Source organism: Antechinus flavipes, chromosome 6 (assembly GCF_016432865.1).
Source record: "Antechinus flavipes isolate AdamAnt ecotype Samford, QLD, Australia chromosome 6, AdamAnt_v2, whole genome shotgun sequence".
In the NCBI taxonomy this organism is placed as follows: domain Eukaryota; kingdom Metazoa; phylum Chordata; class Mammalia; order Dasyuromorphia; family Dasyuridae; genus Antechinus; species Antechinus flavipes.
Window position 1 is genome coordinate 136,237,664 of NC_067403.1, and position 16,780 is coordinate 136,254,443.

The window sequence follows — 16,780 nt, forward strand, 5'->3', positions numbered from 1 at the left end:
TATATACCCCAGAAAGACAAAGCCATTTTTTCATCCCTTTGCTAAAGGGTAAGAGGATAGAAGATGGGTCGGGAGTAAAAAAAGACTAAAAACTGTTGAATGAGTTCAAATGCCCCAGGGATTCTTGAGTTCATATGTTATTGTAGCAAGCAAATATTTCTATTTGAAAAACTTTTGGCAGTAAAGTCTTATATGTACTACTAATGTTGATTTTTTAATGGATGATCAGTCTTAACTGTTTGCATTAACCATCTAATGTGGCACTAGATTAGTCCTCTTAGGGAAGAAAACTTAAGTAGATAAACCTATGGAATCATTTATATATACATATATTCTTGTTTCTTTTTAGTGTTTCCTGTTGGAAATGTGTGTCTGTAATTAATGTTACCAAATGGCTATATTTTAAAATCATCTTTGACCTGCTAGTAATCCAAAGATGTAGTCATTGTTCTCGTAAGATATATTACCATTATGAATGTCCTTTTAAAGGGTTGGGAGTCTGTTGCTTATTAACTGGGAAGAAGAAGGACCATTTATCAGAAATGTAGAGCAAAACAGCCTGTAATTTGGCAAGTGAAGTCAAAGGTTAATGTTTAATTGAGCCTTGAGTAGCCAGTGAAAGGGTCTGGCTAAATTTCAAGGTAAGAGTAGAGAAGATAGGGAGCCCTGGTAAATTTTGGAGGATAAAAGTAAAAGATTAGAAAAGCAGCCTTAGAATCAGGAAAATTGAGACTCAGATCTTATCTCTGACATACTAATCAAATAAGATAATATATGCTTATCACTTCATTGACCTTTTAAAAAATCCAGCCTTAGATGCTTACTGGCCAGAGAAATTGGTATCAAGGATTCCAGTCTAAGCCAGATAGAGCCTGAATAGGAATTAAATTCAGGTTGCCAGAGAGAAGCTTGGATTTAGGATTGGAAGTGACGTTTGAGAACATTATTAAGCTTCCTCAATGGCCAGTTGAGGAAACTAAGAAAAACAAAGGAACTTGCCTAAAGTTTCACAGGTAGTAAATAGCAGAGTTAGGATAGGAACCCAAGTCTCTAATTCCCAGTTCAGTGTTCTTATAGCACTAAGACTGCCCCTCTCACCTCAGGCTTAAATAGCCAGGCTCAGAACCAGGCAACATAGACTTAGAAACTTTGAATTGCTTCAGATCTGCATTTTGAGCACAAGGTCAGTATCAGGAAACATTTAGTAAAGGTAGACTCCAAAATTTGAAACCAGCATCAGGATTGAGCCAAGACAAGACAAGCAAGCAAATAGAATAATGGAGATAAAAATATGCAAGTTATTGTTGAACCAACAGTTCAAGTTCCCTGGTTCCTTAAAGGTCAATGCCATGGGTTCCATGGGAGGATTTATCCTGGAAGGTAGGCATTAGAATGGGATAAGCCTTTAGACTGATTTAAAGAGCCATGGCCAAAGATGAAAACTAAGCAAAAAGTCAGAAGGAAGATTAGATAAATAATTTACTCAAGTGGTCCCTTTGATTGTGAAGTGTATCTACATATTATAAATGTTTAGCCATTGATAATATTTACATAATGAAAATGCAACCCCCTTTCCTTCCCTCCCTCCCGGGTTACAAAGGTTTGCTATTTATTTATGTGAAATGATTCATGGGCTCAATCAACTACAACTAAGCTAAGTAGAGTCATAGGTGATTGAGCCTGAGAATACATCTCAATATAAATACAGTATGTTATTAGATTTAATATTTATTATTTTTTTAAAAAATTACTGTATAGTTTTTTGACTAATGACAAAGTCAGTTTCCTTCCTCTCTCCCAAGCTGGTTTACATGTAATGTACTGGGGTTCTAAGCATGCATAATTTTTGACTAATTCTTAAAACATCTACTGAACCAAATCTAAAGTTTAAGATATATTATTTTTCTTCAAGTTGTAATCCATGACTGAGCTTATATTTTTTTATGCTGGAAATTATCTTTTTAGATGCTGTCTTTGCATTTCAATTACGCAATCCAGTACACAATGGACATGCTCTGCTAATGCAGGACACTCATAAACAGCTTTTGGAAAGGGGATACCGGCGCCCAGTTCTCCTTCTACATCCTCTTGGTGGCTGGACCAAAGATGATGATGTTCCGTTGATGTGGCGGATGAAACAGCACGCTGCAGTGTTGGAAGAGGGAATCCTGAATCCTGAAAACACAGTGGTGGCCATCTTTCCATCACCCATGATGTATGCCGGACCAACTGAGGTAGACATATTTTCAAGAATTTGCAATATGCAGCCCAAAAGCTAATTCTAGTAATATCTTGTTTTTAGCTTTGAACATACCTCCTGTTTATTCTCTGGATCTGTATCTAGTAGTTATAGGATTACTAAAGGAGACTCCCATAATGATAATTTCTTCTTTTCCTTCTCTCCTATTCCCAGAGTTCCGTGTATCTCTTATTTCTTTGAAAAATCAGCTCCATAAGAGGAATAGGGAAACTGGTCTCTTGGCTTTTTGGGTTGTCAACAGCACTTGTAGGGTGTTTGAGAATGAGAAAATAATGCATTTGACAAGCAAAAATGGGGAAATTAGAAACAGGTTTTGGAGATTTAAAAAGGAAAGGAAAAGTCATTTGTAGTAGCTTTGGTCCAATATATAGACCTGTTATTTTCTGCTTTTGAGTCCATTGAACTTTTGCATAGGCCCAATTCTTGACCTGTTTGTGGGTTCCTTGAGTAAGAAGTATGCAGGGTCTATTCTATGAATGGTTCAGGAGGTTCTTGTGACCCTATAGACCCTCTTTTGGGGCTTCTTTTATTTAGTAGGTCTTAAAAAATCTCCTTATGGACTGTTTTTGCCTTGGAAATCACCCAGTACATGTTTAGTAAATTGTCTTATTTTCAGCTGCTTGTGATTCACTGTACCTGAGTTAGAATCCCTCCCGAGAAAGTTGCATTTCTTGCTTTTTTTTTTCCAGGCAGTTTTCAGAACTATGCTTTCTTTACAAAGGATTCTCTATAGCAAGCTATGTCTTCACACTCACAGTTGATTGATGGATGCAGTCCTTTGATATTTTAATCAGTGATCAGTACAGTGAAATACAGCTCTAGAGATTTTCTTCCATCTAAGAATGTCTCATGTATCTGCTTAGTTTATATAGGTTACTTTTATAATTTGGAGGATAAGATGGTCAGAATCAAATGAAGCACAAAATAGGGGATATAAAGACTTCACAGGAAAATTTAAATGGATGAAAAATGCCTATTGTTTCAAACTCTGTGGTGAATGGTTAGACTATTGAATAAGTACATCATTACATTTATGTAGGACAAATAATGCAAATAGATAGTGAATAGGAGATTTAAGTGGCACTTGAAAAATTGTTTAGTAGTATTAACAGTCCTAAGCTGCTTCCTAGTAATTCTGTATGTTTGTGAACCTTAAAACTGCACAGTTCTCTAAAACAGGGCTTCTTAAACAATTTCTTTTGCCTGAGAAATTCTTATATGACCTCAGTTATATAGGCATATAAATCAAACATTTATTGAATATAAATCATAATTTTGCAATTCATACATTCAATTTGCAACTCATATGTTATTGCAATCCACAGTTTTAAGAAGCTTTGCTCTAAAGCAGTAATGTCAAATTCAAATAGAAATGTGGGCCACTAAACCATGTATAAAGATCTTTATAGGTTGCATTTTGATTTAATTTTAAAATGTAATGTTATCTCTATTTTATTATATTTTTATTTTGTTAAATCTTTCCTAGTTAACATTTGAATAGCATTTAGGATTGTTGCTGGCTACATATTTGACAACTTTTCATTAAAGAATCAAATTTGTGAATGACTCAAAAAGGTGATGCAGAAGAATAACTTTTCCTATTTCCCATGGTGATCTATTTGCCTGTATCCCAGAAGTGGCACAAATGACATCCTTAAAAGAATATATGAATAGAAAAGGGGATATGCCAATTGTGAAGCAGATAACAGTCTAAATGGTGCTCTGGTTCAGGTCACGTAGAAAGACCTGGAGAAAACCTGAGTGTCTGTGGCATAGGATGTAGTTGAAAATCTGTAGGATGAGAAGGCATGCGTGGATGGATTTGCAGTTTGCACTGTTGAATGAAATATTGATGATCATTTGAAGTAGGAAAATAATTAAAATATTTGCTTTTCATTATTATCTTTTGTTAATACCATTTGGTGAAGCCTCAGAGTCTTTGAAGGATAGATTGGGGTTAAGGAATATCAGAATCCTCTATAAAAAATAGAAGTGGAGAAGTAGTGAGAATAACCTAAGGAAAAAGCATGAGAATAGTAGTTTGTCTTATCCATATCTTCTCTTCCTTTTTTTCATTTCTCTTTCCCTTGCATTTTTTATCCTACTTCTGCCTTTGTAACAACATACTAAAAAAGCCAGAAATAATCTTCACTAATTTCTTATTTGTTGATACTTCTCTTGAGAAGGTGTTGAAGTGATTAAAACTATTGATCTTAAGATTCCTAACCTTTCTGGCATGTAATTGCATCTTCAAAAAGGAATTTGTTAATCAGCCACCTTAAAATTGGGCTGATTTGGGACCCTTACAAAAAAAAATTATCTCTGGAGTCATTCTGGAAGTTTTAAGCCTGAGAGTAAAGGTTTTAATTCTGTTCCAAGCAATTCAGAATCCTTTAAGGGGTAATCTAACCCTTGGGAAATGACAGGTCAGAATAGATGTCCTAGGCCATTCTTGCTCTGTCTCTGTATTTTCGTGGAACTAGAAGGTATCTCATAAACCTCCTCCCTAGAAGTAGCTCTAGAAGTTTTTCCCCTTTGGTTTCTTTCTTATTACATAAAGAGGATTGAGAAGTAGTAAAAAGCCAAAGGGATGCACAGGGTACCTAGCTATAAAGGAATAGCTTCATAGGATTTTGAACTTGGAATTGGGAAGGATCCTAGAGTCAATTCTTCTCATTATCCAGAGTGAGAGGCTGAGACCTAGTGATTTTCCAGAGTATACAGCCAGTTAAAAAAATAAAGATGAATCCAGCTCCTAGCACTTCAATTCTAGGATTATTTCTACTTTCCCACAGTTCCACCTGTTGGCTCCTTTTTCCTCCAGAAGAGTACCTATTGGAAAACAGGAGAAAGGAGGTATGTTTTCTTATAAAGAATGCCCACTCTTGTGTCCATTTTCAAAAACTTTTTCTTGCTTATGAATTCGTAGATTTAGACTTATTAAAAAAAAAACAGACAAATAAAAACCTGTTAAATCAAATTAATAGAATGACTTAATTTTTTGGGGAGGGGGATATAAAAATATTTTTTTAAAAAGTGTGGATGCCATTGTGTGTACATATTTCTGTGGGAAAATGGGGCTGATGATTAAATGAATTTTGTTATTGCTTGAAGTTGGGTAGTAATTTTCTAGCCTTGTTTATATTCAAAATTAGTTTGAGAAGCATGTATCACTAAAATGAAAAGCTTGTTAGTGATAGCCACTTCTTTTCTCCAAAGGTATCTCTTTTATGTGTGTGTTTCAAGTCCATCTTTTCTACAGCTTTAAGTGAAGGGTTTCTTTTGTAAAATAAAAAACAACTATTTAATTTATGCAGCTTTTCCAGTGACATCAGGAAGAAGACTGCCAATAATGTTTTTTTGCCAGCTAATAAAAATCTCCCAACAAGGACTCTTCCTTTAATCATTTTCTGTAGATCATTTAGAAGACATTGGTACCAGATTTATTTCTGTAGCACAAATGATTTACAGAACAGCAAACAGCTGTTAAGCCTGTTTAGTTATCAACAGGATGTTCATGGTTTTCTAGTCTATAAAGATTTAATGGGCATGTTTCTTAGATTCTTGTTTAATTCTCTCTCCTCCTGCCCAGCCTTTTTTGTACTTTTCTAACAGGAAAGAGGTACATGCATTTTTAAAAAATGGAGCTTTACCAGCTATGCCAGAAATTTCATCTGGTACTTTTGCAAATAGCTCTAGAAAAACTAGCTCATTTCTCAATAAGACATGTGGTGCTTCGGTATGTAATTGGGACGGAAATATATGTAAATTTTTTGAAATATCGTATTTTATTTCCTAATTACAAATTTAAAGCATAAAGAGAAGTATCCATGACTCTTCACATGTCTTGAAGAGCTAGGTCTGACCTCTGACATATGGACTTCTGGGCAAGTCACTTAATGTGCCCCCAGTAATAACAGTCTGAAACAAAATGTCTAAGACTTATTGTTATTAGTAAAGGGAATTTCTTCGCTGTTGTTCCCTTTCCCACTAATGAAGTTATATGTTCAAACTTCCCCCCCCAAAAAAAATACTATAGAACCTAAATAAAATAATTCTTTAATGATGTCAATTACATTTTGAATTTTAGCAAGCTTAATTGTTAGAGATTGAGTTAGGGAGGGGATATTTGTTCTTCAAGATCAGAACTACCAATGTTTCTGAAAACCCACTAACCCAGATAGATTATTAGTCATTTTTGACCTGAGGCCGATACTTTTAGAACTTTTGTATATAAATATGCAAGTTAACAGGTATGTGGGATGTAATTACCATCAATTATATTTGACAAATGGTATTATCACAGAGTTGGTGGATACCCTTTTAAAAAAATTAAGTGTGGGAAAATATTGCCTTTATATATATGTTTATATAAAACTTGTAAGTGCTTAACAAATATTAGGTCCCTAGATTTTCACAATAACCCTGGGAGGTAGGTGCATCTTTATTTTGAAGATGAGGAAACTGAGTTGATTTGACAAGTGTCACATAGCTAGTAAATTGTATAAGGTCAGATTTGAACTCAAACCTTCTAGACACCTAGCACCTTGCCACATAACTGCCTCAAAATATTTGTACAATCTGTAGTAGGACTGAATAGTTAGAGTTGTAAAGGACCTTGGAGGTGATGTAATTCATCTACTTCATTATACCAATAAGGAAAATGAAGCCCAAAGGGTCCAATGTTATACAAGGTGGCATGTAGCAGAGCCATGATGTCCCCTTAATGATCTCTGATCTTAAATCTACTTCTCGTTCCATTCATTCTTAAAAGGTTGTCATGATATGTATGCATCCTCTTGCTATAGTTCAGTTAAAACCTACATAGTGCACTTGTATAAGGGCTTCTATTGAGTTTCATCTATTATGGCTGTGGCTCCAGGGAAATTCTTTTTAATATCTTGAGAGGTTTGCTCTGAACTGAATTCTTAGTCATAGACTCTTGAATCTTAAGTCTTATAATAAATTCTCTTTGAAGAGTTGGATAAATATGTTTTTGATTTCCTTTGTCTTAAGTATTTTCTTAGTTCAAAACTGAAAATATTTAGAATCTCATTGAAATTGTAGTAAGGAGACAAACCAAAATGTTCACAAGACCATGTACCACATTTTTGTTGGTTGTTAGCACTAAAATAAATAGCCTGGATTCAGAAACGTCAAGATATTTTTGAATGCCTTTAAGAAGTTGGTATGGTAAGTATTTGTAACACATTCTTAAACTTAAAACTTTATTTGTCACTTTTGAAGCTAAGGGATTAAATGGAAATGCCTAGGGACAGATTGTAAAGACCTGAGGACAAGCTCTTGAGGAACATACATTAAGGGGTCAAGAAAAGGATGAGGGAATAAGAAGCTGTTGAGAGAGTTTAAAGAGTAGCATTTTTAAAGCCAAGATAAAAGAAAGAAGTATCTATCTAGTTAAGGTTTTTCACTTTGAGAACATGAACTTATTTTTAAAAAATTCTTATAATTGTGTTTCATTATATTTAATTGTATGGTTTATTTTACATAAAACATTATTCTACAAAGGAGTATATAGGCTTCACCAGGGCCACAACACACAGAAATGTGGAAAGCCTCCAAACTAGTAGATAGAATTAATCAATAATCTTAAAAGAGATCAAAGAGGATGAAGTTTAAATAAAAAATTATTGCGTTGGTTCTTGGTGCCTCTTGGGAGAACATAATCACCAGAATAGTTGAGAAAAAATAATGGAACTTGGGGATATTGTTTTCTATGAAATTTGTTAGTGAAGGAAAGGATATCTATTAATTAATTGAACAGAAGAGGTAAAAGTTTTATTTGTTTTTAGACTTTGGGAGACCAGAACATGTAAGTAGTTGGAGAGTACAGAGAATTCTTTGTTTTTCTTTTTCTACTAAGACATGCAGGCCTGATCTCAGTATTGATCAGGCATAGGAACTTTAACCTGCTCTGTTTTTCAGATCTGACTGATTTCCCTCCCTTTAAATAGCCTGATAGCCTTTGTTCCAGGTAGCTCACCATGTTGGTAATTGGTCTTAGTAAGGGCTCTTGGTCAATTTAGCTTACTTGCATCTCAGAACTCCTGAACTCAAGTGATCTACCATTCTACTCAGTAGCAGGGACTACAGGAATGCTCCCCTGTGCCTCTTAAGTGATTTTAATCAATTCCCATTGATTCAGTGATCATATCTTTTCAGATGATTCCCAAATTTGCATATAGAGATATATGGGGTTATGGGTAGATGATATGGGGTATGACTAATATCTCTTAGATGATCTCAGGGAACAATATTATAACTTTTTACTCCTCACTTTACACTGGTTTGTTTCCTTATTTATAACAAGGTTCAAATATGGTCTGCCATAGATTCTACATTCTGGACGATAAGAAGAATTAGTAACATTACAAAACTATGCCTGATTTCTCTTTTCCCATAGGCTGTCTGTCTCAGACTCTGAACTTAGAGGCTTAAACAAATATTGTTATTGGCCATATGATTTATTAACAGAATCAAATAATAAACATAAATAAATGTTTAGACAAAATATTGGCTATAAGAAAGCTTGAATCATTTCTGTACTTTGGTAAAGGAGGGAAAAGAAGAAGCTGCTGCTTAATTAGAAATTATTTCCACAATTCATGTCAAATATCAGTTGCTATTCACTACTCACTCCGTGTATTATATGCTTTTCACCCTAGGAGCTCATCTGCTTGAGTTAAATGTTTGTTGAATTGAGTAAGAAGGTGTCATTGTGGTAGCTGTGGAAGATGCACAGGATTATATATTAGATTTGAGCTGGAAGGGACCTTAGAGACCATATAGTGTGGTAATGGCTTGAAGATGAAAGAAATATAAGATTTAAGGACCTTAAATGAGCCATATTTTGAAAAAAAAAAAAAACAGATTTTGAAAGCATTGTGCATCAACTTGGCCATGTTTCTTAATAGTAGTCAACTATTTTTGGAAAATGTTTATTTTATTCTGAAAAGAAAACTTTTTTTTTAACTTTGTTATATGGTTTTTATTTTTATTTTTCCAAGTATATGCAAAGATGCTTTTTAGCATTCACCTTTGCAAAACCTTGGATTCCATTTTTTTCTCCCTCTTTTCCACCCCTCTCCCAGACAGCAAGCAATTCACCATAGGTTAAACATGCGTATTTCTTATAAACATTTCCATATTTTTATGCTGTGCAAGAAAAATCAGATCAAAAGGAGTAGAAAAAAATGAGAAAAGAAGGAAAACATTCAGTCTCCATAGTTCTCTGGATGCAGATGGCTCTTCATCACAAGTCTGTTTGAACTGCTTTAAATCACCTCATTGTTGAAAAGAGCTAAATTCATCACAACTGATCATCAAACAATTTTGTTGTTGCTGTATACAGTGTTCTCTTGGTGGAGTGGGGAGTAAAGGAAGTTAGAAATTAAATCATTAAAAAAACGGGGTGAAATTGGCATGTACATAACCCTTATTTTGCATTAATTATTAGTTCCTGTTAAAGATTCCACTTTAGAGGTTTAAAATGTTCTTCAGTTTCATTTTTTCTAGAGTTGTATCACCTTGAAGAGGAACTAGAAGGAAAATACATACTTGAACAAGCAGTGTTCCCCTTCTATTTATATGGCAGTTTTAGTCTCCAAAATCCTTTATACAAATTTTCTATGTCATTACAAAATGGACAAAATACATAAAATCTAGATTCTTCCATGTTTGCATTCAGCCCTAGAAATAAGTCTCTCTGTCCCAGGATAGCAGGACAAGCATTTCAGCTAGGAGATCTCATTCCTCCTTTAATTCTCTATTTTGGCTCACTTAAAGCTATAACCAAATGGGTAGATGTTTTAGGTAAGTCATCTAATCTGTACTATATTAATACTTAGGATTAAAACATGTTGTTTACATGACTTCTTTTAAAAAATTGCTTTTACTGTTTTTTTGGCAGCTACTTCCCTAGGCAGCTTGTCATCTTTTTTTTTTTCTCCTTCAAAAAAAAAATGAATGTTTTTCTTTAGACTGGGAACCTGGAATGTGATTGCAAAAGTCTCTCCTTCCGGCAATGAAATGCATTCATGTTTCATTGTAGGCTAATAAAATATAAAAGAGAAGAGGAAAAATAAAACACTTTGAGAGAAATGTTCACGTTATGTCAGAGTATCATGGAAAGTTTGTTCAAAGTTTAGGCATCCCTTAATTTTTCTTTTATCTTATAAAACTCAAATACTTTGTCAGGATCCGAGCATCTTGGCATACCCTTCATATCTTTGGGAGAACTTGATAACTCAATCCAGAGTTTGAGGCACAGTTTAAGAAGTTCATTTTAATCTTTTTAGTTTTATTTAATGTATTTTACACTTCCTATACCTGATTTTAGTGGTATGCCTGATCCTAATAAAATAATTAGCCAGGCAAGAAATGAACTATGGAACAACAGAGGGTCGAACATCTGGTTACAAAATCTGTGCATTAGTACATATCACATGGAGCAATGAATTCCCATTTAATCATTCATGATGTTCAACTGATAAAGTCTCAATTCATTTTTTTTTTTTTTTGGCAAGGCTCTTGGATTTAAGTGACTGGCCCAGGGTCACATAGCTAATAGTAAGTATAGTATGGTTGACCAGCTTTGAATTTAGGTTTTCTTGACTCCATGACTGGTGCTTTATCCACTGTACCATCTAGCTGCCCCAATTCAAATTTTTTAATAGCACTATAAGAAGTATATAATTGTAAAGAGTATTACTAATTAAATTGCTCTGGGAGTTCACGGTGCTTTTTTTTTTTTTTAAATGAAAGTGGTTCATAGAATAAAAAAACACTGAAAATCACTGGTATAGGATATAAAGCCAGTCTAGAAGCCAATAAGACCTGGGCTCAAGTAATGCCCCTGTGTGACCTTTAATAATTTCCTTAACCTTACAGTACTTTGAGCAACTCTGTACAACTGTCCTTTGAGAGAAGATGCCAGCTTGCATTGAGAGAAGGAATTTTCTTAGTCAGCATTTCCATATATTAATAATGTCATAAGTTTAATTCCTGTTGCTTATCAGGAAGCACTGAAGCCTATTTGAAAATGATGATTAAAAATGCAGGATCAAATTAAATTTATACATGAAGAAGTTAGAGAGGAGTCTTCCTGAAATCTTTTTCCTGCATGAAATTTGGAAATTTTGGTTCCAAAAAAGTTAGAAACCGCCTTTCATAATTACCTAGTGCAGAGTCTTTACTATAGGTGAAAAATTAAGGCCTTCTGTATTTCCATATGGCCAATCACTTTTGATCTGATTATCATATAAAAGGATATTGAATAAATTAATTTAAATTGACTCTTTAATATGTAAATAGATAAAAGTATGTACATCTTGTCTCTCCCCATACCTAATAAATAAATTTGAGTACAAGGAGTTTTGCTTTTTTTGTAAAATCAATTTCTAACATATAATAAGTGCTTAATAAATGTTTGTTGGTTGAATGATTTGTTTATGATTTTTAAAAATTATCATTGTTTTTGGCTTCATAAGATGATATTTATGAATATATGCTTAATCTAATATTGGTTATGTCTTCATTAGAGTTTTACTCTGATGTCTTCTTTTCATGAGGTGAGGTGTTTTCATAGTTCCTACTACTCTGAGACATAGTGCCCTGCATTATGTCTGCTTGTCATTGGAAGGCTTGCCTAAGTCCTAAGACGCTCATTCCAAAATAGACTGCAGTCTCAGCAGCACTCCCAAATGCTTACTCAATAAGACAGGATTAAGCTTTCCAAATTAGTGGAGTCAGACAAGAATATTAATGGGGCCTTATCTGCAGCTGCATATTAACTTGGTTTTAAAATGTGTTTTATTGTATTTTTTGTTGTATTTGTATTGTATTTATCTGTGTTTTATTGTGTTTTTATTAATTTTGTTAAATATTTTCCAATTACAATTAAATCTAATTTGGGAGGCACTCAGGAGCAATGTGGTTCCCAAGGCTGCATAGACTATGTGTATCCTACACTAATGGAGGACCTTGAAAAAAATCACAGATTTTTAAAGTTTCAAAAAATAATCTTAGGGACTAGAAGTCACAGTATAATAGCTTGAAGTCAGGAGGACCTGAGTTCAAATTCCGTCTCAAACACTTAACACTTAATAGCAGTGTAACACTGAGTTAGAAACTTAAGCTCCAATTACTTCGACAAAAAGGAAAAAAAAAATGATAATCTTGCTGTATATTGGTTGTTTAGGAGGATTCATTTGGTTTATTTCCCTTTGGACAATGAGTATTCATAAAGTAGAAATAAGGTTATTTAACTAAACTTTTTTTGTTCTCTAGGTCCAATGGCACTGCAGGTCACGAATGGTTGCAGGAGCTAATTTTTACATTGTTGGAAGAGATCCTGCTGGCATGCCTCACCCAGAGACTGGGAAGGATCTTTATGAGCCAAGCCATGGGGCCAAAGTGTTGACAATGGCCCCTGGCTTAATAACTTTGGAAATCGTTCCCTTTCGTGTAGCTGCTTACAATAAGAAAAAGAAACGAATGGACTATTACGACTCTCAACAGTAAGTTTTAAAATCAGCTTATTCTGCTTCTTTATTTTTTGTAAGCCCTTTATTATGATGGTCTTTTAGCATGTTTTCTCATGACCCAACTGGTCATGACTTTTGTGGGTTTCCTATTTTTATTTGTCATCCCTTTAAAGTTAGTATAGAGCTCAACATTGAATCCCATCCATAAGTGTTAGGGTTAGTTGGGTTCTTAGTAAATATTTGTGGATTACTTGAACCTTAGAAAGATCTGTTTACTCGTTTTTCTAAGGCATGTGGCAGTTTTTGCCTGGAAAGTAAGAAAGGTTATACATTTTTAAAATTTCTTTTCTGTCTTGTGTGCCTGACTTCTGTTATTGAAATAAGATGGTATAGCAAGTAGAATTCTGATTTTAGAACTAGAAAAATCTAGATTCAAATCATGTTACTTGTCAACTAGCTGTGTGACCCTGGAATAAATCATACAACCTTAGAATAATCATAAACTGGTGGTTGGGTATAAATTAGATTGTAAGTTCCTTGAGAGGACAGGGGGATGTCTTTTGCCTCCTTTTATAACTCCTCTTTTAACATAGTGCCTGGCACATAGTAGATACTCAATAATTTATTGATATTGATTGGTATAGAGAGAATATCCATGCTGAGAAATCATAGCTTGTTGGTGTATGTTTTTGTTAGAGTGAACCTGCTGGTAGAAGGTTTAAGTAGACAGGAAAATTCTTAGTCTTAATTTATTTTTTTTTTTTTTTGAGAGTAGATCTTCCTATTTCACTTGACTGCATGAGGAACTGCATGAGGACCATAAAGGTCGACCTTATCTGGTGGGGATGGATACCAGGAATTCTTCCACTATGAATACTGAGAGAAAGGGTTATATCCCTTCCTTTCTATACTCCTCTTTCCCTTTCTATGCTTGTGATTGACTAGTTTTAGAATACATGGGAATTCAGTATTAAAAAACCCAATCAAATTGCTTAAACATTTTTTTTCCTCATGCCCTTAAATTCATTTGAATTTGTAACAAATATTTATTTCATTGACTGTTAATTATCAATAAAACCATAACTTTTCAGCTGGAGAAAACAAGAAAGAACTAGGAATGTTTATTTTTAAAAAATTTTTCCCAGTGTAGGATACTGCTTCTTCAAATATTACCTGCCTGTGTTTTTCTTCTTTCTAAACAATAAGTGCCTGCTATATATGCCAAACTCTGGGGAGATACTAAGGCTATAAACACAAAAGGAAGACAGTCATTTCTATTGGAGAAATAAAGGAAAGCTGGTTTTGAGTCATATTTTAATGACATACTGAAGTTCTCATTATAGCTAGCATTTATATATTACTTGTAAAATTTACAAAGTAGGTGCTATTATTTTCTTCATTTTACAAAAGAGAAAGCAGGCTGAACTAGATTAAGTGACTTAAAAACTAACTTTATGTAACCAAAGTCCACAGTTTCTTACATATTCTTTTTTTCCTGAGTTGGAGTGGAGATTAAGGAGAAAGTCCTAAAGAAACCTGGCCTTTTCCTTCTCCTCCTCAAAATCCTATTATATTCGTTTTATTTTCTTATGTTCACATGCAGGTTTTTAGAAGTCATCTAAATAGCTGACTAATATGTTAGAAATGTCCTTGATAACTTTCATGTTTCCTTAAATCTGTCGAATTTTGCTTTAAAAAGTCTCTCTTTTAATCATTCAAAAGATAAATAATTACATCAGCTCTCATAAGATTTTCCAAAGATGAATTCTATATTAGTTACATGAGTGGCTCATTTTCTTGGAAAAAAATTTTATTTTTGTTACCAAATCTTAATAAGTTATGACTTGAGAAGCTTTAAACCCTTCTTAGTTGCCTAATTTTTTATGTTTATGTATTTAAATGGAATTTAGTTGATGAGACTGTGTTGGAAAGTGATTAAAATTTTGTGGCAAAGAGATAGCCTTTGAAGTATTAGAAAAACACAGTTATTAATTATGCACATATGAGGTTGTCTATTGTTTGATTAATGGAAGTCATATCATGCCAGCTTTTAAGTAATTAATGATTTTGCAGTTTCTTATTTGGCTAGTTTATTATAGTGATGTGGGATGGTATTTTAAAAAAAGAAAACCCTACATGCTTTTATGCATTCAGTCATAATATTTGTCATTAGGGAATATCTGATTAGAAAAAACAGGCTTAAGTTATAGGACCTCAAGGTGCTTCTTTTTGTCAAGAAATCTTATATTAGGAAGGGAAAAAAAATCCTTCTTTTCAGAAGTTAGAATTAAGTTTTTAAAGCTATTTTTCCTATTTATAGCTCCTTTTGTTTTATACATTGTGGAGAACATAGATCTTTAACAAAATTCACACTTCTATAATTCTCATGAAATCACAGTAAGACACAATCATTTATAATGCCATAGCATCCTCTTTCCCCTCTGATGAGGAAGGAAAGTGGCGAGAAGGCTGTTGAGTCATGCTTTCCCAGATGACTTTGTGACATATTGTCATTTTATTGTTCTTTACATTGTTATTAAGCTAGCCTTAAACAAAACTTTTAATAAGTTATTTATTTCAATACATAAATGGATCTCATTAATTTTGGTACTCCCTCCAATGGTGTAAATCCTATCAGTCTCATATCCTGTTTGGCTCTTGTCCCTATCTTCTATTGATCTTCTACAAGAGGTTCTTTTACTTCATAGATGCTAAGCTGGTTTATTTCATGACCTTCTCATGATATGGAGATAAATTCTGGAGTCTCTAGGCCTATTAAAGCTAAAGTTCTGACTTTTCCTACTGTTCTGGAAAAGCTTCATATATAGTCCTGGAAAGATATTATCTTTGCTTTCCGAGGACAAAACCTGCTAAACACAGAGAGACTCATCTTCACTTGGCTGTCCATTTGGTGATGAATTCTTTCACTGTGGAAATGCATGACGTAAAAAGATGGCTCTATAACAAAAGGAGATCAGGGAGAGGACAAGTCAGTTCTGCCACAAAAATGTAAAGCATCCTAAAATTGGGAGTAGTTCTTTGTTATTCTTTCAGTTGTCTTGTTCTTTTCCAATATCAACTATACTTTCACAATGGAGAGGAAGAAAGGGGACCTATGAAAATGTTTGTGATTTTATTATACTTTCCTAAGCCAGTAGCATTCTTCTGCTTCTCTCCTACTTCCTCCCACCCCCACCTCCATCCCGCCCAGTTTTTGCCATGCTAGGCCACAACATCCTTCCTATGAAAGCCACAAAGTCTTTAAAAATGTTCAAATGTAAACTTTACTCAGTGATTAGTTTCTTGTCTTCTTCCATTCATGCTTTATTCTTCTTGGGAGGGCTCATATTTTCTTGTATTTGCTACCCTTGTCTCTATGTGAAAATTATAAAAATATCAAAATAAATATTACCTCTAATTTCTTTTGTATTAATTCTACAATGTGATTGATTTTGTGTTGTATTAATTTTATAATTGAGTCAGCTTTCCCTCTGAGTTATCATCCCCAAACGGTATATATTGTTCATTTTTGCCATCCTTGTACAAGCAAGGAGAATCTTGTCTCCCTAACAGCACCAGGTAGGTTGCTAACTCAGGTCCTCTAACAAGGTCTACAAGATGTGATTACTAGCCACTAGCTAGCCTATTCCTTTAAAATAGCCAGACATCTTGTTCCCACTCCCATGATTTCTCTTCCTTGTAACCAGTTACAGTGTCTTTCCCATCTACCTGAATCTCTACTCCCCAAAACTGTATTAAAACTGGTAAACCCTTTCTTAAGGTCTTTATTTCATCATCAAGAGAGGCCATTGACCCAATTTATTGATTACTGCTAGCCTAATAAATCGATCATGCTCAAAACTTTAATTTTTAAAATAACAACTTTTCTTTTCTGACTTCTTATCCAGGCTCTGGCTGAAATTTCCAAATGTGAGTTAGCCATTCATTTAGATCTATTAACTGTCAACCCAAAATCCAACACATCCAAAATGGAGCTCATCTTTCTCTTTCAAAC

The 16,780-nt window shown here is 34.0% G+C and overlaps 1 protein-coding gene across 1 annotated transcript in view; it reads left to right on the forward strand.

The window, feature by feature from the left end:
* Positions 1-16,780, forward strand: part of PAPSS1 (3'-phosphoadenosine 5'-phosphosulfate synthase 1) — a 112,221-nt gene that overhangs the window by 77,447 nt on the left and 17,994 nt on the right. The window contains exons 11-12 of the mRNA XM_051965260.1: positions 1,966-2,234; positions 12,569-12,798. Of these exons, the coding sequence (XP_051821220.1) occupies positions 1,966-2,234; positions 12,569-12,798 (499 nt within the window). The remainder of the gene's footprint in view (positions 1-1,965; positions 2,235-12,568; positions 12,799-16,780) is intronic.